Here is a 24,252-nt window from a genome sequence, read left to right on the forward strand (position 1 = left end):
AGTTCTCTTTGACATCGAAATCCCCGTTTTACAGAAGAGTAAAATGGGGCCCAGAGGGGTTAAGTAAAGCATCTGCTATCACTCAGCTCCCAAGGGCGGGCAGGCAGGCGCCTGCCTCCCAGGTCCGGCTGGGTTCTGGGAACGGAGCATCCCTGCCCTGACCGGCCAGAGCTTGCTCTCCAAGGGGCCTGCCCACAGCAGCGCCAGTTCCCCAGGAACGCTGCCTCTGTGCAGTGTGCTGGGAAGAGGGAGCTCGCCAGGAATTTCCTGGATCAGGTCCAGGGCAGACTGCTTGGATCTAAGGGTTACAGGGTGGCTGGGTCCTGCCTCCCACCCTTCTCTTCCCCCGGCATGTCCCAGCCCTGTGCATTCTTGGAATCTATAAGTTGTGCCGTGTTCTGTGGGCACCAGGAGTTTCCTTTGAAACCCCGTGGCACTAACATCTGTTAGCTCTTAGAGAACAGAAAGATTGACAAAGAACTGCTGGGGCAGGCAATGGGGAGAGATATTAAGCTCAGGGTTATGAAGTCTCAAAGACAAAGAGGAAAAACCCCAACCGAACTCCAGCCCGCTCCCCAAGGCCCTGTTTTGATGTGGGTTCCCGTCTCCGGAGGCCTTATAAGGCATTGTGCCTGCAGTTCTGGGCTCTGGGCTGGTGCTGGCTGCACTCTCGGCACCCGGAGGAGCTGCCCTCTCTTCCTGGGGCCCAGCATGGGGCAGAGGAGGGCAGTGCTGGGACTTGGGAGGGAGGCAGGTCCGGATCCTGTGGCCTGAGAGGCCACCAAGCCCGGTCACTAGGCAGGAGGCAGCCTGGCACCAGGCTGGGTGGGGCAGAAGGTCTGGGGATCCAGGAAAGTGTTTGATGAGAATTTGGAGCAGAGGCTGAGTCTTGACTGTCCTGGAGGCCAGAGCAGAGGGGGCCTGGCACCAGGGGGCCAGAGTGACGGCTGAGTGGACAAAGGGAGATCACTGCATACCATGCCCCGAGTGTGGGCTTCCTATAGGGCAGTGGTGAAGGGTAAGGGTTTTGGAGCCAGGCAGCCTGCCTTCAATCTTGGCTCTGACACTTACTAGCTGTGTGACCTTGGGCAAGTCACTTAACCTCTATGTGCCTCAGTTTCATCATCTGTAAAGTGGGGATAATAGTGGTTCTACCTCAAAGGACTGCCCTGGGGATTAAATGCAAAGTGCTAGAAATGTGCACCAGGCAGGAGAAGAGCGTGTTTCTCGGTGTCTGCAGGGGCACTTTGGGTCTGGTGAGCTTTGCCCAGCAACGTTCTGGTAGCCATTTGACAATAAGAGTCGGAGTAATAAACAGTAAATACTGTCTGTCGAGCCCCCGTTGTGGTCTCAGCTGTAATGCTAAGTACTTTTCGTGCAGTGGCTTGCTCGATCTTCACACCCACCCTGAGACAGTGTGACTGCTCTCATCCCTGTGCACAGCTGGGGAGACTGAGGCACACTGGAGATAAAGCTCCTTCCCCCAGATGACCGGCTTGTGTGATGCAGAGCTGGAATTTGAACCAAGGTCTGAGCAACGCCAGTTCCACGCCCTGCACCCTCCGTGCTAGGGTTCCCACTGGGGCTCGTGGCTGTCGAGGGGTACAAGTGCCTTCCTGCAGGATGGTCCTGAGGGCCTGGCCCCAAACCCTGCATGCAGGGCTCCCGGCTGACTCTTGGCCCTGTCCCAAATCTACGGGGGAGGAGCCGTGGGGCTTTTGAGTCCTGCAGGACAGATGGGAGTACTTGGCCCCTGACCCACCGGAGCTGCTGGCTGGGCTGTTTTCTTGCACTTCTTTAAGCGTGATTCTTGGTCCCTGGCAAGTGGCAGGACTCTTGGCCACCTCTGTCCCCATGCCCACAGGAGCCCCGATTCCACTGTACAAGCTCAGGCCAGGCACGGGAAGGAGGTGGCTCAAGTCTTGGCTCTGCTGATGACCCAGAGCCAGTCGCCGGGCCTCTTGGAGGCTCCTCCTTGTTTAAAGCCAGGGCTATTGGGAACCCTGTTCTCCAGAGGTTCTGGTGAAGATTCCAGTTGGTCGGTGCCTCATATATCATGAGTGCTTGGTGATGTAAGTGACTGTCATTGGCATCATTTTCCTGTCTCATTCCTTGAGGGTTGGGGCACTTTCTTTGTAGAAAAAAAAAACAATAGCAGTTCTACCTCTCACTTTACAAGTTGCAAATCATTTTTTTGAGCATCTGTTCCTTGAGAGATGGAAAGAGCAGGGCTGCTATGATGATAAAGGGAGATAATATAAAGTGCTCGGCACATAGGAAAGGCACAATAAGTGTCAGCTGTCTTCTTATTGTTGTGGTTTATCACCATATGCCCATTTTACAGGTAAGTAGATTGAGGTTCGCAGAAGGCAGTGGCTGGCGCCACATCCAGGGCGAGGGCGGCAGTGGAGCCAGGATGTGATCCTGTGTCTGGCTCAACAGTTTACGTTGCCTCTGGCGCAGTGATTCAAAGCTTGAGGACCACAGACACGGCACTCCTCAGGCCCCGGGCTGTCTGGGTCAGTGGAGGAAATGAATTTTTGCCAGAGTTGGGCACCTGCACTGCACTGTGTGTCAGCGGACCACGGTGCTGAGGGCCCTTCGATCTGTTATACAGAGCAGGGTAAGGTTTACCGGGAAGAGACCGACCCCAGAACTTGCCAGAACTCTGCTTTAATATGCAGAGACATATCTTTAATATGTCAGAGAGCTGGGTCCTCTCAGCTGACAGTTCTTCTCAGAGAGCATTGAAGCCGTCATCAGAGTGATGACTGTGGGTGTGTTATACACACCGCGAGGCATCGTTATAGGGCTTCCAGACGGCTGCTTTGCTGCTGGTGACATTTGGAGTCTTTAAACTCCTCTGAGTGTGCCAGTAAAGAGATGCAGGTGCCCAAAAGTTTCCACCTCACGGGTGGAAACTTTCCACGGGTCCTGTCGGCCTTGCCAGGAGTGGTCAGGGTGGCACAGAGGTCAGCGCCGGCTCCCAGCCTCCACAAGGCCCCAGCACAATCAGGTGTGTCGTTTCTCTTGAAGATGGTCGCCCGCTCCTGTGAGGAAGCGCTGCCTGCCAGCCTTTCCAGGGAAGCGGCATCCGTCTTCCTCTGGCATGAAAGATCGACTCTAATTGGCTGCTGGGGCATCCCAGCCATCTAATGATGCCAGCCGAGTGCGGCCCTTTCCTGTCACCGTCTCCCAGTTCCCCCGTCAACTCCAGCTCTGTTAACACAAACAGCCAGTTTACAAGCCCAGGAAGTGTTCGGTGATTATAATAATTGGCAGAGGAGGAGAGAGAAGACATCCTGACTCGAGGAATAAAGCAGCCTGGTTTTGAAGTCCATGGGACACCAGAAGTCTGAATGACCACATTTGAACAACCTCTAAGGAAGAGTGTGTAATGCCCCAGAACGATTTGAAAGAAGAAAGAGAACAGAGAAAACCATCTCTAATCCATAAAACGTTAGCTGTTCATCTTTAAAAAACATGCATGCGAGAGACTTATCTCCAGCTGTGTCCAATTGATAAGATCAGCTATACAAAGCATTGTTTTTCTTTTGTTAATCAAGGCGAGCTCTGGTTTTTCTTTCAAGCATCTCCAGTGCAGGATTTTTTTTCTTCTGATTTTTCAAGAAGAGGGTGTTTTTTCTTTTTCTTTATACTTTTTTTCTTTCTTTTTCAAAAGGAGAAGTTGGTGAGAGCTGCTGAGTTTGGGCTTTTTTATTGCTTGCCTTTTTGTGGTTCAAGAAGCACTGCCACAGCATCCTGTGGGCATTAAAAAAGATAAAGCGGTGTGACACCCCACCCCCCCAACCTCATCTCTCCTCCCCCAAAGAGGAGCGTTTCCCAACGTGGGTTCCTCAGAACGCAAATCCCATGTGACGCTTTTGAAAAACAAAACTTCATGGTATAAATAGGTTTGAGGGATGCAGCGTAAGCTACTACTTAGATATCCGCAGCATCCGTTACCATAGTAAGTCCTGCAGTGAGGGGTCTCGTTTACCTTTGTTTAAAACAGTCTCTTTTGATCACTTTACTCCTCCTGGCAGAATACCAATAAATACAGAAGACGGTTTGACAAGCGCTAGTCTGTTCTCCTCTGTACCTAGAGTTGTCCTACTGGGGTGGGGTCAGAGAGATGGGACCTTTATTGCCATCCCAGAAATTTCCCAGCCTCCCAGCCTGTGGACCAAACAAACTTCCCTTGCCAGCCTGACAAACACCTGAGTGGTAGCCTCACCACTGATTGGGAGCAGCTCTGCTACATGGGATGAGATACCGGACATTTTTAACTCACGCTTGGGGACCAAGGCAAGGCGTGTGCAGGCCAGTAGCTGGAAGGTGTGTGTGTTGGGGGAGATGCAGGAGGCGTGATTGAAGGTCAGTTGAAGGCGGAGCCTATAGCTTTCTAGATATTGTGCTGAAGAGTTTGGGTTTGTGTTAGGGAGCCCGCTCTGTAGCACACCAGGTCCTCGTTATAAACCCACCAAGACAGCCCACCTGGGACCCTCTGGTAGAGGAAGGATCCAAACTGAGGTCTCTTCTTGGGACCCACAGGGGTGTCTATGGTCCCGAGTCCATCAAGTTGGCTCAGAGGGATAGAGGAGGGACATTTTCTGATCTCATCTTTGTCTTTTTCCAGGGTGGAGGGTGGAACTCCCTTTCTGGGGGAGAAGTGTGGTCCTGTGTAATGTTTTGTGGCGGGCTATAAGTTGAGAATAACTTAGTTCCTAAAAAGTAGTGCAGCGATTAACTTTTCAAGTGTGATAGGATCTACATAGTTGACCTAAATTCCAATCAGAACAGGGTCCCTGCTTCTTTGCGACCAGCCACACACACGTTCACAATGCCACCTTGGCCGTAATGATGCCAGGTTCCTACCTGACCCCAATACTCCTTTAATATCCCTGCTTTTTCTTCCTGTAGGAGCTCGTGGGCGAAGTTTTCAGAGAAACGCTCAGCGAGGAGGAAGAGGAAGACTTTCGGTTAGAAGGTATTGGAGTCCATTGTTTTCTTCCCAAAGGCAGTGAGGTGGGGAAGGGCCATCTGGTCTACCTCATGCCCCAAGTACCCTCCAGAAAACCGGCAGACCAGGTGGAGGAGGACAGGACTCTGACTCTCGGTGGGGGTGGGCTGGGAGTAGGTGGGGTGAGAAGCAGGAGGGAAGTGTAGCATCTCGTAGGTCCACTCCGGGAGTGGATTCAGACCACCCAGGCTCACATCCTGGCCCTGCTCCGTGTTAGCCGTGGGGTCTTGAACAGGTTGTTTGACCTCAGCTTCCCCGTTGGGGGTGAGCATAGTGACCACTCATAGGCCCCTCAAGCAGAGTTAGGTATGTAGTGAGCACTGCATGAAGTAGCCCTTGTGTTTCTCTGCTTGTGTCACTCACCTGGAGCACGGGTATGCACACACACACGAGCACCCCCAGCCCCTCCCCGCTCTCCTCTGTAGCTCTCACTCCTTTCTCTCTTCAAGGAGAAGCACTGCATTGTAGAAAGAATTAGGACACTCGAGCAGAGGGCCGGCCAGCCACTGCCATGCTGATTTGACTTTGGGAAGCCACGTACCCTTTCGGAGCCCAAGTTTCCATGTTTGTAGAATGGGAACAAGGGCCTTTTCCTGCCTGATTCCCTGAGTTGGTGAAAGGACCGGATGGGATCGGAAAGCATTTGCTGAAAGGGATAGCATTTCCCTTTTTTACTCTGAATCAGAGGAGAGCATCACCGAACTGGGGCAGCCTTATGACAGTAAAGCCCTCTCTGCTGGGCAGCTGTTAGGAGAGCTGGGGGCCCAGGGGTCTCTGGGGGGAATCTAGGCCTTGGAGGGCTTGTAGGGTCTTGACAGGAGAGGAGACTGTGCCGGGAGGTTCTGGAGCAGAGCCTGGGCCAGACCTGAGGACTGTGGCCACGTGGGGCCTGAGAGCTGTGATAAATGTAGAATCCCTGGCTCCACCCAGGCTACTGAATCCACTCTGCCCTGCAATAGGCTCCCCAGATAACTTGTGTGCTCATTGTACTTTGAGAAGCGCTATTTTGAGAGATTCATTCAGTAGCCCGGGAGCTGGAGGCTGGCTGGAGACCCAGATATCTCTCAGACTTTGCTTAAATTTGAGCAGGTCCTGAAGAGAGGGGGAACAGACAGCTCTGCCCAGGCTCTGGGGTGTTTCCCTTGAGCATGTTTGCCTGTGGATCTGGTGGCTACACTCAGGGATTCAGTGGCTTTGATTCTCATTGTGCCCTGGGCTCCCCCGAGCCTCAGCTATTATCCTCAGCTCCATGGAAAGACGCTGGGGCTTGGTACCTAGAGTACATCTGGGCAGTCAGGTAAAGGTCTGCAGGATGTAGGGTCTGGAGGCTGAGGTGACCCCAGACATTGATTACGTGGGCTTCAGCACTCATTCCATTTTCTATTCATTTGCTCATTCACCTGGTAACTTAGCAAGTTCATCCTCTTGCTCATTCATCCTTCCATCTATTCCATCCACCAGCTATTCACTATCTATCCACGCACCCACCTGTCCACTCATCTATGTATCCATTCACCTACCCGCCACTCACTCATCACCCACCCAATAATCCATGGCCTGCCCCACCCAGCGCTCAGCCATCCGTTTGTTGCTCCCCCTGTCACCCAGCCATCAGCTGGCCAGCCTTTATCTATCACCTAGCCACCCATAATCCATCCTCTGCCCATCTCTTCATCATCCATCCCTCATTCCTTAACCCATTTAACCATCCTCCGGCTGCCATCCACCTATCTCACCATCTGTCTATCTCTTCATCATTTATTGGGTCCCTGGTCACTACCCCAAATGAGGCACCTCTCTGGCCATGGAGGCTTAGTCTGAAAGCATGTAATTGATTTCACATGAGGCATCTTTCCCTGCAGACATGAAACGGCCTGCCCACAGAATCCACCTCTCCCTGCTTTGTTTGATCTCTCTGTGCAGAGCATGAGCCCTGTTGTACTGAAGTAGGAAGAGCACTTGGCCTAGGAGCCCATAGACCTGGCTCCCCTGCCAGCTGCTGCAGTGACTTGCTGTGGCTCTTGGCCAGGCCCCTCCCTCTTGGGGCCCCTTCGCCCTCTGTGACACGATGCGTGGGGATGTGGACTCTGTTGCTGCTCAGAGGACGTGGGCACCTTGCAGGAAGGATGAACTGCTGTGGGGTGGTACTTACAAACATTGGTTGACGGATGGGGGATAAATAGGAGGTGCCCGAGGGTCCCAGCTCCTGTCGGGGCAAAGTGCGGAGATTGGTGGCACTTGGTCTGTCCCTACGGCCCACCAGCTGCAGGTCGAGCTTTGAGGGCAGCCTGGGCACCTTGCCAATCACTCATGGTGTCCAGGCACATCAGTGCCACCACTGACGAGGGGAGGGGTTGGGAGCCACTAGCCTGACTCAGTTTCCCAACTGAGGGGTTAGATCAGGTTGCTGGTGGTCAAGTTTCCAGCCCTTTTCTTCAAACAAAAGCTTACACAGAAGCACAAAAGGTAAGACAGACCAGGTTGCCGAGAGATGCGGTGTGTTATATTCAGTATGTTATCTTTTATGTAAAAAACAGTACCAGACAATACTCTGTATTTCCTTGTATATATGAATGTATACCACATATGTATGTATACTGTTGTGTAGCTAGAGGTCTAGACGGACAGAAACAGTAGTTCCTTCTGGACAGGGGAGGAAGAGACTAAAATTGGAAAGCGTGGTCAGAGGATTGTAGTATTAACCGTAATTCACGTTTTAAGTTTTACGAGAAGAATGTGATCATATATTCCTTTGAAATGAAAGACTAATAACAGAATTAAAAAGTGAAAATAGTGTAAATAAAGCAGTAGGGTGGGACTGCTCTGGGCCTGCCTGTGGGGCCCCTGAGACTCCTTGGAGGTGATGCTGGCCCCAGTGACCGTCTGTGGTTCTCCGGCCACCGTTGGCGCCAGGTCCGAGGCGCCCCCTCCCGCCCCAGGATGAAGGACATGGCTGTGGACGGCAGGCCACCCCATGGCTAGGCCTGGTGAGAGTAGCTCTGCCGAGTCTGGCCACGGAGAAGCGTCCACCTGGCCTGGAGCTGGGGCTGCGGGCATCCCTCTGTGCCTCGGGCCAAGGGAGAGCAAGCTGAATCCTGAATCTCTTCTTTGTCTTCCTGTCGGCCAAGTTCATTGCCTCTTGGCTGGCTGGAGGGCTGTTAAGGGAAAAAAAGGCCATCTGAGGCGTGAAGATAAAAAGAAGTCTTTTAGCCATCCCAGGAGAGGATGGCTTTAGCTCCTGCGTTGTTATGTAAAGCCGGCCCTAATCCAGCGTCTTAACTGCCTTAACTGGCCAGCTGGGAGCTCACGGGATGGGAGATTAAGGCTGGGCTTGGAGCTAGGGCTGGGGCTGTGAGCTCCTTTTGAACTGTGCAGAGAACAAAGTAAGCATGAAAAGTCCCGCGCTCCAGAGCTGGCCGGGTGTGGAGGGCGGGACCCGCGGCTTGGGAGCTGGGGGGGTGGCGGGGTGGCCAGAGGGACCTTCCTCTGCTGACCCAGCAGGGCGCTGAGGACTGGGGAGGGTCATCCCACACTTCACTCCAGTGCCCACCGACGTCCCCACCTCCCCAGTTGGGCAGGACGACAGGTGGTGGCAGCCTGTGGCTTGTGGCCCGAGGTGGACATTGGTGTCAGGCATCCGGGAAGCCCTGTGTCTGGGGGTGTCCTCCCGACCCAGCAAAGACTGAAGTACTGTTCCCGTCAGGAGGGAGAGACCTGGTCGCAGGCCCCTTCTCTCCAGCGTCTTAGCTCTCTCCCGCCTCTCACCCGCAGCCTCTGCCCTCTGAGTGTCAGTATCGTGGCTGTTTCTTGTCTGTTGACCTCTTTGCTTGGAGGGGACAGCGGGCAGAGTGCAACTAGCTTGGCATCTTCCATAGAAAGTTGACTCCACAGAACCCAGTCCTGCCTGCATTAAGGACCAAAAGCCCCTGAGTCAGGCGGCCCTTCCCACGGGGGCCAGGCCCTCCCTCCAGGCTCCCAGGGCTGCTGCCAGGCAGGCCTCCATTTGGCCCAAGCCGGGTTTCGCCTGGCAGAGTCCGTGGGGTCTCTGCTTCCCTGGCCGTGGTCCTGCCGAGCAGAGCAGTGGTGTTGGGACTGAGACCCGGACGGCTGAGCAGCCCCACTGTGAGTCCAGGGCCTGTCCCAGTCTGCATGGCTCGAACGTTGTCTTCCTGCAACCCCATCGGAGTGCATGAGAGGCACCCTTCTCCCTTGATTCTGAAGTCAGACCCCAGATCCAGCCTGGCTTTACCACCACTCACTGTGTGACCTTGGGAGAGTCACTTAACTTCTCTGTGCTTCCGTTTCTTGTTGGGGGCAGTCATAGTATTCCTTCCTCAGAGTTCCTGTGCAGATGGCGAGGTTATATAAGCCCCGAGAACAGCCCTGGTTCAGAGTATGCCCGTGTCCGTGAGCTGTCCTGACTCTTGTCTCGTGGGTTCCTCTTTCTTGAGGGGGAGCCAACTGGTGTTTGTAATTATTTACTAGTCCAGATCAAAGAAGGCCTATTTTCAAAGCTTCTTTAATCCTATTAGACTCTCTGAGCGTCTCCTATCACTCTCAGTGTGCAGCATAGCCTGGCATGCCATAAGTGCTCAATAAATACAGATCTTCCTTGACTTACGATGGGGTTACGCCCCAATAAACCCATTGTAAGTTGAAAATACCGTTAGTCGAAAGTGCATTGCGTACAGCTCACCTACCGAACGTCATAGCTTAGCCTTGCCCACTTTACATTAGCCTACACTTGGGCAAAATCATCTAACACAAAACCTATTTATAATCAAGTCTTGAATAGCTCCTGTCCTTTATTGAATACTGTACTGGAAGTGAAAAGACAGAATGGCTGTCTGGGTACAGAATGGTTGTACGTGTATGGATTACTGACCCTTGTGATCGTGTGGCTGACTGGGACCTGGGACCCACTGCTGCTGCCCAGCATCACAAGAGGGGTCGTACTGCGCGTATCGCCGGCGCGGGAAAGGATCCAGCTTTGAAATGCGGAATACAGTTTCTACTGATTGTGTATCATTTTTGCACCATTGTAAAGTTGAAAAATCGTCAGTGGAGGACGTCATGACTGTGCTCACAAGAAGAGTGAAGCCAACACCATGAAGTCACTGGAGGCAGGTCCCCAGGCAGGCCCCATGTGCCCCCCTCCAGTCCATCCAGGCTCCCAGGCATGAGATGTCAACCATTCACAGAGCAGAGGAGCCCTTGGGAGGCCGTTAGTCCCCTTCCTTTGTGGCAAGAAATCTGAGGCCCAGAGAGGGGATGTGACCTGTCCAAGGTCACACAGCAGACTGAGGACAGTCTCTTCCTCACTCAGCAAGTATTTACTGAGTACCTGCTGCAGGTGTGGGGCCTTGCTGGGCTCTGGGTTCGAGCCACCCACGAGGTCGGCAGACCTTGCTGTCAGGGTGTCGACGTGGAGGAGGCAGGGTAGTGGATAAATAAGCCAGGGAGTGAGCACACAAGGCTCTGGGAGTGGCGCTCAGGGAAGACGTGACACCCAGGGAAGGGTGGAGTGTGACAGGCCTCTCTGAGGAGGTGACATTTCGGTGGACATGCAGGCACCAGGAACGAGCCGCCACGGGAGGATGTGAAGGGTGAGCCGAACCCCAGATGGGAGGAACGTGGGGTTTAGGGGAGCACAGAGGGGAGGCCCATGTGGCAGCAGGAGACCTGGGGGATGAGCATGGGGCCACGGGCTTGGGTTTCACGCTGCTTTTGGAGAGAAACTGTGGGAAAGTTTGAGGTAGGAGAGTGTCAGATTCTGACTTCCATTTTCACCAGTTAATTGTGGCTCCTGGGAAGGTTGGGTCATTCCGAGGAAGGAAGGAAGCAATGAAAACAGGAGGTGATTGCGATAGTGCAGGGGAGAGGTGATAGCCTTGGCCTAGCCTGGGGCTGAGGGGCTGGAGAGAAGTGGATGGGTGTGGGGGAGAGGGGGGAGGGCTGGGAGACAGGAGGTGGACGGTCGGGGGCGGGGGAAAGAAAGGGATCCCGGGCACACCTTAGAGTTTTGGCCTAAGGAACTAAGGAAATGTTGCTGGTACTTCTGCGGTGGAGGTATTGGCAGGTGACCGTCAAGGCTTTCGTTTCTGGATATGTCAGTTTCAAGATGCCTGTTTGACAGGCAGGTAGGGATGCTGAGTAGACAGTTGGACACCGAGTCTAGAGTTCAGGGATCATTTGGGGAAAAGAGAGAGAGAGACAGAGAGACGGAGAGAGAGAGGGAGAGAGTGAGGACTTCTCAGGAAGTGGCCACAGATAGCTCCATGGGAGTCCTGGGCGACGCTTGTCAATTGGTGGGGCTGGCCGGTGGTTCCCATAAGTCTGGGAGGAAGGGGAGTTCACTGCAGAGCAGCAGGGACCCCCAGACAGAGGGAGCAGGCAGGCCACACCCCGCTGGCTTCTCTCCCTCAGTTCAGAGCCTGTCCTGCCGGTGAGTGTCAGTCGCCCAGACTCCACTCCAGTGCAGTCCCCCCAGAAGCCCGGGCTTCAGCCGCGACAGCAGTTTCTCTCAAGTCTGTTCTTCATAAAAGCTCAGCTTGAACTGTGGAAATTCTGACTGGTGTCAGATACCGAGGAGGCTTTCATAGTTTCAAGTAGCTCGGGGTTAGATTTTAAAAGTTGAATTTCATCACATGTTTTAACTTGGGCGGGGATGGGGGAGAGTGGAAGGGACATGATATTTTTAGCCCAAAGAAGGCTTTTTTCCCTTTCCCTCTCCCTCTCCCGGCGTTTCCCCCTCCTTCCCCCAACAGATGTTTCGTCTCAATCCTATTCAAACCTCAAAGCAGAGTGGCCATCAACCTTATGCTCTGATGAGAAAAAAAGGCCAGAATGCTATTTGTTGGGAAGGGTTTTTTTTTTTTCCCCCTTTCTTCTTTCCCCTCAGTCACAACTGGCCCTTAAATAAAATCTACTTACAGAAAAATGTAACCTGGGGAAGCAGGAGTGAGGAGAAAAAAACCCAGGAAGGGGTAGACACCTGCTGGTGGAAACTGCCAGAAACCAGCTTCGAGAGTATTGCACTGGGTCAATTATATGTTGTTGTTGGTTTTGTTTTTCCTGAAAAGCAAGGGCTCCAAGTGATGGATAGTTAAGTCAGGATTCTTTGGGTTCTTTTGGATACACAACCCAAACGCGCTTAAGATCTGCCTCATGAAATTGAAAAACTCTGGAGTAGATCTTGCCTAAGAAGGGCTGGTTGGATCCAGGAGCTCAAACCATGTCATCAAAACACACACACATACACACACGTAGTTCATCCTCTCTCCCTCCATCATCTCTCCCTCTGCCCTCTGTTAGTCTCTCCCACTAAGGTGGCTAAGATGACTACCCTGATCTGGGTGCTCACATCCTACAAGCTGAGCTATCGCAGGTGAAAGAGAGCTCCCAAGTCCATTATTTCTTGCAGAAGTTTGATTCTTACTTTACTGGACAAAGTAGGTATAGATTTTGTGGGACCCAAGCTTATCCAGTTTGGTGGGGTCTTCTTTAAGAAAAAGAAGACATGCTTCTCTTTCATAACTATGAACCAGTTATATACAAATATATGTATTTATATATTACTGTTTACAATATATTTCCCACTAAACCTAAATAAGTATATCCCCAACTCACCCTCCCCTTAGCGTGATTCCAGAAATGCTCGTGTTCACTCCAATACCATGTGACACAAGGGGACGTGTGGGAAGTCAGAATGGGAAGAAACAGTGTTCTTAACCGATTGAGGATAAAATATCTGATTTTGAAAGTGCCACAAAACCAACCAAACAACCAATGTCAACACATTCCAACTTGGAAGAGGCCCGTGCAAGCGAGAGGCCCAGAAGCTCTAGCTTCCTTAGCTCCACGATGAACTGTCCTTTCCCACTGAGCTAAGTCACAGGGCCATCAGGATGAAATAAGCTGGTCGGGTCTGGGCGCTGGGCGCAACCCCGGAAGGTCGGAGTGGGATCAGCCCCTGGTAAACCAGATGGATTGAGATGGGGGAGGGTGGCCCCCTAGAGAAAACCCAGATGCTATTATCAGAAGGGGAGAATGGTTGTGGGACAGGCAGGAACAGGTGTTCACTATTGTTGGGTGACAGAATGGAGAGAACAGTGGCTGGGGAGGCAGGAAACTGGGATTTTAGTTTTCTGTTCCTACACCGTCTGCGTTCGCATCCTGATTGTGCTGCTTCCTGTTGTTTCATTTTGATGATGATGACGATGAGACACTTCTACGTAGGGTGACAGGCACCATAATGTATGTTGGAGGTGCAACAGGAGCATTCGGTCAAATGAATAATGATAATGAGAGTATAAGCGGGGATCACCGGGCAGGGAAATCTAACCTAGCCCCCTGAGGGCATGAAGGCATTTCTTCTCAGAGGTAGGGACGTTTACAGTGAAGACCTGAAAGGTGGACAGGAGTTGGAGAGACAGAAAGAGTGTGCTCTTGGTGGGGAAAAGCAGCTCGGTGGAGAGATGGGGCTGAGAGACAGCAGCGGGGAAACGGCTCAATCAAGTTTGCTTTTTACACTTCGTTCCCTCTTGTAAAATGCAAACGGTAACACACCCCGCATGGGGCTATTAAGAGGACCTAATGGAATAACGTGTGCACCCACTAACGTTACCAGCTTCCACGTACAGCCCGCTGCCGTGTGCAGGGACAAATAGATTTGCGTATCTCTAGACCCTCGTTCCCCGAGGAGAGCCTCACGCAGATCATGCAAGAAACCATTTGGCCTGGAATGCACATATGATATCTTTCTCTTTTTACTGGCAGTAGATTTACCCTCCTAATTATATTTGGCATAGGCTAATATTAAAATTCATCTGCATTCCCTCTAACAGCTGCTTTCGGAGGGTTGGGGAGTCAGAAACATCCTGGCAAGCCACCCTGAGCCTAAAATATTTGTGGCAGATAATCTGCATGTGGACAATTGAGAAAGGCCTGTGGCTACGTTAAGGCCAGGGTCCAAGCTCTGGCTTGTGTTAAATCTTAGTTACATTGTATCAACTGAGAAGAACTTGCCAGGTAACCAGGCTAAGAGAGGTGTGCACCTGGCATTTCAGCGTTAGTAATTTCTGGTCTTCGGTGGGGCTGATTTAATCATACATGTTTCAAATTTGTCTCTTCTTCCAAAGTTTAATATCAACCAGGCCTTTCTGGATTGTGTTAAAATAAGCTGGCATTGGCTGATATCATCCAGGGTTTGGATTTTAGCCGACATCTGGGATTCAGGAACAGACCTACCCCCTTTAAACCACCCCCTTTCCCATGCCAGTTCACAGTCTCAATCACACCAGATTCATGGTGTTTGTTATGCAGCCTGCCTTCCGTCCACCTGTGGGCGGGGTTTACTGCAGTGGACCTCGCTGGAATGGAATATCTGCTCTGTGCACGTACGGTACGTGCTAGGCACTGTGGGCAGCCCAGGAGGCAGCAGCTAGCAGAGCCAGCTCTCTCGAGAAACTTGCATTCTGCCTGCGTGGATGTGACCGGCTCCCGTGAAGCCATCAGGAGATCCCAGATAGGACTGCAGACTGAATGGGTTTAGACAGCCCTCTGCTAGCAACAAATGCATCTGTACAAATTGGAAAAAGGGGCCCCTCCTCCAGACATCTTTCTGCCATCTGTCCGAAAACGGTCACAAGCAATACACAAATCTAGGATGTCCGGCATATGAACAGCGCCCCCTAGAGTTGTACCGTGCACAGCCGGCTTCTCAGAGCCGGTCTCCCAATGACCCCAAATGACCCTGCCCCCAAGGCCAGGGGGGGAAGAACCCTGGGGCACTCCTCCTGCTCAGGAGGGTGGGGCCTCAGGAGGCTGGATCTGTTTCATTTCACAGCCCTTCTTCTTCTCATGCTTGGGCGGCGCCAGCTGTCAACAGCTCAGGCTGGGTGGGCTATGCCGTCCTGCTCCCTGGGTCACTGCTAAACAGTCCCGAGAAAGTGACCGTGGCTCTCCCAGCGTGAAGTCCCACATAAGCCTCAGATGCCTCCCATTAGGTCCCTGGGTGGGTGTCAGGGACCCATGATCAGAGTTGCGCCCATTCCGGCATTTCCTACTCTCCGCGGTGCTCAAGCACTCTCCTCTTTCTCTCTCTCTTCCGCCCCACCCCCACCCCCTTTTTTTAAACTGGGGGAGGGGAGAGGGAAGAGACTGTCTTTGATCTCAGCGGAGGAAAAAAGTCTGTTCTGTTCAGGCTTTTGGCTAACACAACAAACAGTGTTTAAAATTTAACTTTGCTTAATTAATTAGTAATTCTGTTTAATGCTGTCTGATCTCCCTCCAAAAGGTATTTTGAAGCTTGAGAAGGGAACATCAAAGGGAGCCGGGTGAAGATGGTCAAGTAATGCATTTAATCTGGCAGTTGCTAGGGGTGGAGAGATGCCAGGTTGGGAGCTAATGTGGGACAGAGCCATCATCTGGTAAACACAGACGGCCGGCTGGCTCCTCGTGGCTGTGGCCGTGGTGAGAGGAGGGATAGGGAACAGCTTCCAAAGAGAAGGAGCTCCACACGCTGCCCCAGACTTGTTTGAGCTGAGACCTGGTTTTCAGAAAGCAGAGTTGACGTTTTCTTTCTTCCATGGCTACTGTGTATGGTTGGGCAGGTTGTGGACTGCACAAGGATTTCCAGTCAAGCAGGTGAGCAGCAGGCGAAGCCTGCACCCTGCCTATCAAGGATGTATCCTCGTAGGTGTGCAGAGCTGCACTTAACCTAAGGCACAGTCCACGTGCTTTACTGTAAAGGGCTGGGAAAGTACATGTTTTAGGCTTTGTGGGCATTAGAGTCTATGTTGCAGCTACTCAACTCTGCTTCACCATAGACAATGGATGTGTGTGTCTCTGTGTCCCAGTAAAACTTTATTTACAAAAACAGGCGGTGGGTTGGCTTGCCTCTCGGGCTGTAGTTTGCCAACCCCTGCTCTAGGTCACCAAGGGTGCTTCATAGGCAAGTGAAAGGCTTTGGTTCCTCCTCTCTCTGTCCCTTCCCTTCCTTTTTCTCCTACCCCTTGCACGGCTTTCCTTTCTGCTTTCAAATTAGCAGTGTTGTTACTGTTGCAATTGAAGAGTGATCAGAGCTCCGCTGAAACTATGCCCCGCAAAAGGTCACCTCTGGGGGCGGGGGGTGGGAAACCTGCTGGGCTGAACAGGAATAGGAGACAGGGATGCGCTTGGACTCTGGTGCTAAAACCCATCTTGACAAAAATATCTCCAGTTGATTGGACCCAGGCAGCCTGTGGCGAGCCCCATTCACCCTTCTCCCACCTGCCCATGTGCCCGAGGACGGATGCACGGAGGGAGGACGATTTGTTCTGCACAGGGGTGGCTGGGGCAGGTGGCGGGTTTTCGTTGTTTGGTTTCAGTGGGTTGTGTGGATGGAGAAGCAGGTCCCTGAGTCCCAGCCCAGGCCTCTGGCATTGGGTCTGCATGGCTTGCTGATTGGTTATCTGCCACCTCTTCTGGCCGCTGGGCAGGGGAGAGTGAAAGAGAGAGACTTTCTTTGGTGGGGACAAAGGGGCGCTGACTGTTCCTGGCCCCCAGGCCCCAGGGCAGATGGCTTGCAGTCCTACTACCCGGCTGTACCTGTCCCCATGCTGGGAAGCGGCCCCGGCTGGGTGTCCAGGTGGTTTTCCGAGCTAGGATGGGATGAGGGATCGGACCCCCCTGGTGAAGAAAGGACAAAGCCCTGGTCTTCGGAGAGGACATACGATGAGGATAAGGGATGGAGGGGGATGTCCCTCTCCTCCCTGGGAGAGGAGAAAGGAAGGCAGGAGGGGAGGACCTGAGGAAGGACCAGGCTGTTTGGGTGTCAGGGGGAGGGGTGGTCCGGAGAAGGAGAGAGCAGGGACAGAGGTTTCTTTTCTTTGGGTTTTATCAAGTGGAACTTGAAAAGCAACATTGAACCTGAAGGTGGTTTTCTGATAACTTCCCTTTGAACTTGAAGTTTGGTTTCGATAAGCCTGGCCGGCTTGCATCTCCAGCCAGGACCTCGGCAGAGGGAGGCAGCAGCTTTGAAGATGGAGCTGGCCTTTGTTTTTCTTTCTTCTTTTTCTTTTTCTTCTTCCCATGATGGTGGCAGCTCTGGCCCAGCAGTGCACTGATAGATTTGAGATGGAGGGATCAGGGCGGCGCAGGCCGTATGCTTGGCTGTCCTTGGGTCACTGGCCAGTCTCCCACCTGACTTCCCTGGGGCTCGGCGTCACACCAGAGCGGGACACCTCCTGGCCCTGGAGGTGTTTGCTTTGGAGGAGCAGGGAGGGCTGGACTTGGTTTCATCCACTACCCCAGGAGCGGTCAGCACCAGTGACCTTCCCCTTGCAACCACCCCAGTGATGGGGATGCCAAGCGCCCCCACCCCGGAGGAGCCAGATCTTTTAGGTTTATTCTCATTGGCCTCATTCTGTGAAACGACCAGGGAGGAGCCAGGGTCTGTGACTGAGACGGGATCTCTAGCCAGAGCCCCTGACAGCTCTAGGGAGTTGTTGCCTTGCTGCGGGGACGTGCAGAGCCGGGGGCTCCCTGCGTCCCACTGGGTGTGAAGAGAAGGACGGGGACACCCGGCGGCGGCTGCCTCAGCGCCCAGGCCCAGCCACGAGGGGAGCTGTGATGGGGCCGGGTCAGTCGCTGGCTGCCATGGCCTTCCTGTCCCCGCCTGTCTGGCCTGTGACTGGAGCATCCTTATCTTTATCTCCTTCCTCCCTGCCCTGCTCCCCACCCAGGCTGGTATGACGCTTTGTGTCTGTTTGTATCCCAAAGCCTCAGTTTAAAAAAAACTTAGCTGCCCACTTCATGATTCCTAAAAGATTAAATGTGTCGGGACATCATTCCCCAGACTGTGACTACTAATGGCTGGACCCCGTGTGCTGGCCCTGGCTGGGTCTTAGCCCTTTCAGTCGTAGCTCCTTGAATCCACACAGGAATCCTCTGGGGAGGGGACTGTTATCATCCGCATTCTACAGTTGAGGAAACTGAGATGTCTAGAGAAGTTATGTGACCTGCCCAGGGCCACACACAGTGTCGGGAGGGTCAGAACCCAAGCAGAGACTAACCTCTCCCTGGGCTGGCCCAAGTCTCCTGAAGCCAGGAATGGCATGGAGCGGTCGAGAGCACGAGCCAGGTCGCTTGGGTTCAAATCCCAGCCCCGTCAATTAGTAGCAAAGCACTTAACCTCTCTGTGCCTCAGTTTTCCCATCTGGAAAGTGGAGCTGATAGCAGTCACTGCCTCACAGGGTTGCTGTGAGACCGAGGGAGTCGCTGAACAGTGTAGTCAGCACTGTGTGAGGTCACTGCCTCATCTTTATGCGCGGAGGCCACCAAGCTGTGTGGGGCCCCACAGGAAGTGCTTTGGATAACTGCTGGGCCCACAGGGCAGAAGTGAAGCAGGAGAGTTGGGGAACTTCCCCAGCAGCCACTCCTGGGTCCTGGTATGCAAGGGTGTGTGAGTGCGGTGTAAGGACAGGGGTGGGGGGGGAGGCAAAGCCCCCCACCTAGTTTCCTGGCCTGGTGGCTACATTTCTCCAGGCTCCTGACTTCCCAAGGAAGTCCACCCACGGTTGGGGCCACTGCCCAGTCATCTCAGCTCCTTACATGGCCCTCCTGGGCCACCCTGAGTCAGGCATAAGGGGACAGTTCCTCAGGTGGGAGCTAGGCTCCATTTGCTCCCCTGTAAAACAGGACAACAGAATCACTGCCCCAGGGCAGCTGAGGGAATCTGAAGAGAGGAGCTGTGAGGCTGGTTTGGAAAGCACATTTTTGAGCAAACTTGAGTCCCCTTTATCGGGCAGAGACAGAAGGGGCCGAAGGGGTCTTGTGGGACTTTCAAGATCCGAGGGAACCTCGTGGGCTGGGTCGTAGCTCAGAGACGATGGCTGCTCCCCTGCACTGTTCTCCTGGCACCGGTTAGGGGTATCCACGGGAAAATGGTGTCCACAGGCCCCGGGCTTTCATGCCCACCTTCCCACTGCTCCTGGGAGCACGCACAGGGACCATAGAACCCTCTGCTCAATACCTTTGGCAGAGGGAGGACCCTCTAGGTGAGCAGAGGCAGAATGAAAGGCCCAGGGCGAGCCGGCTCCTGAAGATACCATGGTGTGCCTGCCTGCGTGTCTGTGTGCGCGTGTGTGCTCGTGTATATGCCCTTCACCTACCCCAGTGAACTCCATTTCTATCACTCCCCATTTCTATCCCTCTTCCTGACCACCCACCAGTGCGCCCCATGCAGGTAGCATGCAGTGTGCCCAGGCAGGTGTCATCTTCGAGGACACCACAATGTCCTCCTGGAAGGCAGAGACTGCAGAAAGTGGCTGTGGTCCAGAGCTCCCCCTGGGGGCTCCAAAAGCACCTGTCTGCCTTCATTCACTTGCCCTTTGGCCCAGCGCTGCTCTGGGTGGCCTCAGGATGCTTACCTGGGCTGCAGAGAACAGAGGCCTGAGACGCCCACTGGGGTGACCTGAGCAGCGGGCAGAGAGGCACCCTGGGAAGAGCGTCTCCCCTGGGGCAGCCCTGGGCATTAACGGGGCCAGAGGACAGAGCAGTTGGACTCCAGCAAACCGGCAGGGCAGAATGGGCCCCACGCCATGGTGAGGACATCCTCGGGACAAAGCCACAGGGAGCTGGTGGCCCCGCAGCCCGGCACCTGGGCTTGGGGGGCTCGGGACCCACCTCCTCATGCTTTCTCCCTCGCCTCTCCCTGCAGTGGCCCTGCCTCCCGAGAAGACGGACGGGCTGGCCAGTGGAGATGAGAAGAGGATGGACAAGACAGGCGAATCCTGCCCGGGCTCCAAGAAGCAGCTGAAATTCGAAGTAAGTTTCCTTTCCTGGTGCTGGGACCTGGATGGAGGTGTTTTCTTTTCTCGGTGCTGCTTTTCGAGGAGGGAAGCTGAGGCCCATCCAGATTTGAAGGCCCCCCCCGACTCCTGGGTGAATAGCCGCCCTCTGGGAGAGGTTTCTACTGCTACCTCTGGGGCCGCCCCAGCTCAGCTCAGGCGCTGGGGACTCACCTCTGCCCTCCCCTCTCAGCTTGGGGCCCCTCTCAACATGGAGTGGTGGCCAGAGGATGCCCCTGGGCTGTGGCCTGGTGGCCTGGGGGAAGGACAGGAGAATGAACGGGGGAGACGGCACCCTGGCCCTGGTGCTGCTGTTACTGCCTGGGTGACCACCCTCTTCTCTGGCCTCAGTTTCCTCATTGGTGAAAGAAATCTTTGCTTCTAGCTCCCAAGGCTGTTCTGGGGAGCATGTGGGGACTCTCGGGTGGGGTGTGGATGACCAGGAGACCTGGGGCAGGTCCCTGACTCTGTCTGGGACTCAGGTGGTCAACACCAAAGGGGACATGCACGCCCAGAGCCCACAGTCTGTCCTGCCTCCCCGAATGGAATATTAAGCTCCTTCTGTGTACCAAGCACAGGGCCAGGTGCTGAGAGCAAGACCTAGACCTGCCCTCAGGGAGCTTACCGGCTCCTCCCCGCCCTCCTTTTACCCTCACCTCCTTCCTCCTCTGTTTCCTTCATGAGATCACTAGGGCATAGCTCTGGGGCCAGCAGGTGGGGGACAGTTCCCAGCTCTGCCGCTGCCTCACTTGCGCCCCCCACCCCGTGAAATGGCGATATCTATCTTATTGGGATGTCGGAAGCACGCTGAGTTAAGGCAACTCAAGTGCTTAAAAGGGTGTTCAATTCAGAATGAGTACTTTCTTTCCTCCTTCCAACCAGTGTTGATTGACAACTGCGGGTACCAGGGAACCCGGCAGTGAACTGGACATGGTTCCTGCCCTCATGGAACACAGCATGGCAAGGGGGACAGATGAGTGACCCGGGCCCAGTAACTGCACAGTTGGTGACGTGATGGGGATCTGGGAGCATGGAGGGGAACAGGGAGGTCACCTAAGCGAGGCCGGAGGGCTGCGGGGTGATGGGCATTTTGGCAGTCCAGACACTCGGTGCAGTGCCCGGAGGAGGGAGCCGTAGCTGCAGGCAGAGGTCTATCTGAGCCTCTGGGCTTGGAGCATGGGTTGGGAGCGGTGATGCACGGGGGTAGCCTTTGGGCTGAGGAGGACACTTCTGGTGGAGGGAACAGCAGGGCAGAGTCCTGGAGGCTTGGCAGTGCCGGTGGGCTGTGCGGGACAGCCAGCTGCGTTGTGCAGGGAGTCGGGGGGGATGACGCAGGAGTGTGGGTGAGACAGGTCGCTGAGGGCCCTGGATGCGGGCGCTGAGGGGTCAGGCGGCATCTAGTTGAGGAGCTGTGTGTGCTAAGCTTCTTCCTGAGCTCCCCGACCCCGGGTCCCTGCAGGTCTTCTGGGGGTGCTCGGCAAAGCCAATGCCAAGCCCAGCGGCAGAGGGAAGGCCCAGATGTCTTCCCAGGAAGCCCAAGTGGGTCCGCTTCCAGAGTGGGGCCGGCTGTTGCCTGTGACTCATCCATGGTCCCAGAGGAAGACTCACCTGAGAGGGCCGGGGCTGGGGGGACAGGAAGGTGCACGTGACAGAGGTCACGGGACGTGGGGGTAGTTACTTAACCCGTGTTTCTGAACTTCTAACCCGAGCTGTCTTTGGAGCCAAGTGGAGGGGCTGAGAGAGGGAAGCAGGTAAACACCGTGTGTGTGTGTGTGTGTGTGTGTGTGTGTGTGCGCGCGCGCGCGCGCGCGCGCGTAGGTGTGTGTGTGCGTGCATGTGCGTATGAATGTGTGTATGCACGTGTATGTGTATGTATGTGTGAGTATGTGTATGTATGCGTGGGAGTGTATATGCATACGTATATGTGTCTGTGTGTGTGTGCTCGCAAGCACGCACCCGTGTACAGGCATGTGTGTGGGCCGATTGCTGTGCTGCACGACGCAGTGCCTCAGAGAGCAGAGTGGGCACTTGGCAGGTATCAGACAGGCATGTCACAACTGAGGGAAGGCCGACTTTGAACTCAGCGTGGGCTGCCCAAGAACTGCTGGAGGGAGCCGGCTTGAGTTGTGGAAGCCAGGGGCAGGGATGCCGTGCTGGGGCTCACTCCCAGCAGCCTTGGGAGGCCGGGCACCTCCGCTCTCTGGGGGCTGAGCGTGTTCTCATGCAGAAGGAGAGGTGGGCCGAGGCAAGACGTGGAACCGGATGGTCTGGGGGTGTCGTTGCTTGTTTTCACAGAACTGTGGCTCTCAAAGGCCGTTTTTGGATTCTCTTTCCCCAAACGGCCATCCTTTCTGGATCTCTTTGTCTGGGGTTCCGCCGGCCCCCGCGTATGTGCCGCCAGTGACGGAGCCCCCGCTTCCCAGCTCCAAGTCCCTGTGGTTGGACACCTTGGGTTGTGGGAGTGATGATGATGACGTCATCACTATATTAATCATTCCAGCAAACACAATAGCAGCTACTACCATTAATTAGGCTTTTCTCTGTGCCAAGAGGCATATGCACTTGTTTCCAGTTCTCCTAAAGCCGACTGAGACAGGACTTGGGAGGTGATCCCAGGGGGTAGCAGGGAAGCAGGGGCGCCCGTGATGGGGGGTTGATGGGCGGGTCACGGGCAGCTCGACTCTGTCCGCTGGGGCCCCTCGGAGAGCCACTCGGAATGCGCTCAGGTGTGTCCCCCGGCCTGGCCCCTCCCTTGTTCAGGTTGACTCCTTGGGGCTGCCTTCGGACAGGGAAGCCGGGCGCCTGAGGTGGGAGGTCGGGGACTGCCCACCGCAGCTACAGGGGAATGTGGAGGGGGCCGAGGGGACGTGGGACAGAGCAGTTAATGTTCCCAACGACCTTCTGAGGTCGATACCATCATTTTCCATAATTTATGTGAGGGGAAACTGAGGCCCAGAGAAGAGCAGGGCCGTGTCCAAGGTCACGCAGCTGCAGAGGGCCAAGCCCGGGCTGGCACCTGGGGCAGACTCTTTAACTCTTAATGCCCCTCCTGTCCTACCTTCCAGGTCAGGTGGCCACCCTGGGAGTCCCGTCACGGCTCCCTGAGTCACCCCTGCATCTTCCAGTAGCGTCTAGCCCTGGGTCCAAGTGCATTCTTCTTGAGGCCACAGAGCCTCCTCCCAGAGCCCGCCTTGTGTGTCCTTGGCCTTTGAAGACCCAGAGACTGTCTGCACCCGGCAGACACCTCTCCCCAGACCCACGCTCCCCTGCCCGGCTTGGCCTCTCTCCCGGGCCCGTCACGTCTTGGTCATCACACTCTTATTTTTTTTTTAAATAAATGTATATATTTATTTAATAAATTTATTATTTTTTTAAAATTTTTTGGCTGAATTGGGTCTTCGTTGCTGTGCGCGGCCTTTTCTCTGGTTGCGGCGAGTGGGGGCTACTCTTCGTTGTGGTGCGTGGGCTTCTCATTGCAGTGGCTTCTCTTGTTGCGGAGCACGGGCTCAGGCGCGCGGCCTTCAGTAGTTATGGCGCGCGGGCTTCAGTAGTTATGGCGTGCGGGCTTCAGTAGTTATGGCGTGCGGGCTTCAGTAGTTACGGCGCGTGGGCTTCAGTAGTTACGGCGCGCGGGCTTCAGTAGTTGTGGCACGTGGGCTCAGTAGTTGTGGCTTGCGGGCTTCAGTAGTTGTGGCGTGTGGGCTCAGTAGTCATCACGCTCTTCTTCACACAGAGTCTGGGGAGGACAGGGGGAGGTGGCAGCCCCATGACGTGGCCTATGGGTGTTCCAGCCTCCGCGTGCTCAACCACGTTCGTCTGTTGTCTGTTTGTGTCCAGGAGCTGCAGTGTGACGTGTCTGTGGAGGAGGACAGCCGGCAGGAGTGGACCTTCACTCTGTACGACTTTGACAACAATGGCAAGGTCACCCGTGAGGTGAGTGCACCCGCCTGGCCTCCCGCCAGGCCATGCCCTCGGGCGCAGGCCCATGATGAGCCCGCCACTGCTGTCCCTTCCCCTTCTCCTAAGGGTAGGTGGGGAGGGCAGGAGCGAGGCTGCTGGGAGCTTCATGGAGACCTGTGAATGGGGAGGGGAAGGGCTGCCGGGCTGCTCTTGGCCGAGGCACCATTCCTGCTGCAGAAGGGGCAAGAGGCAGGCGCTGAGCCCAGGCCTCCCTAGAGGAGGACCCTGGGCCCCAACAGAGTCCTGTCCTGCCTCCTCTCTCTGGTCGTGGAGCTCTGAGATCACCCCAGGCCACTTCCCACCTCGGCCAGTCTGCCCAGGAGCTGGGGTGGGCTGGACAGACAGAGGCCAGGCAGTGCCTACCCCCACTGATGCAGGAACGAGCAGCCGCAAGGGCCCGGCCAGCAGCTCAGTTCACAGGCCCGTTCCTCCTCCCCC

At 54.7% G+C, this 24,252-nt stretch overlaps 1 protein-coding gene across 1 annotated transcript in view; it reads left to right on the plus strand.

The window, feature by feature from the left end:
- The window catches only part of NKD1 (NKD inhibitor of WNT signaling pathway 1), a gene marked incomplete at its 3' end in the record, with an annotated part of 85,250 nt that overhangs the window by 51,611 nt on the left and 9,387 nt on the right, over positions 1 to 24,252 (plus strand). Inside the window, exons 4-6 of the mRNA XM_082677358.1 lie at positions 4,924 to 4,990; positions 19,725 to 19,831; positions 23,692 to 23,787. Coding sequence (XP_082533484.1) covers positions 4,924 to 4,990; positions 19,725 to 19,831; positions 23,692 to 23,787 — 270 coding nt within the window. The remainder of the gene's footprint in view (positions 1 to 4,923; positions 4,991 to 19,724; positions 19,832 to 23,691; positions 23,788 to 24,252) is intronic.

This window comes from Grampus griseus, assembly GCF_964374135.1.
Source record: "Grampus griseus genome assembly, chromosome: 19".
NCBI classification, from domain to species: domain Eukaryota; kingdom Metazoa; phylum Chordata; class Mammalia; order Artiodactyla; family Delphinidae; genus Grampus; species Grampus griseus.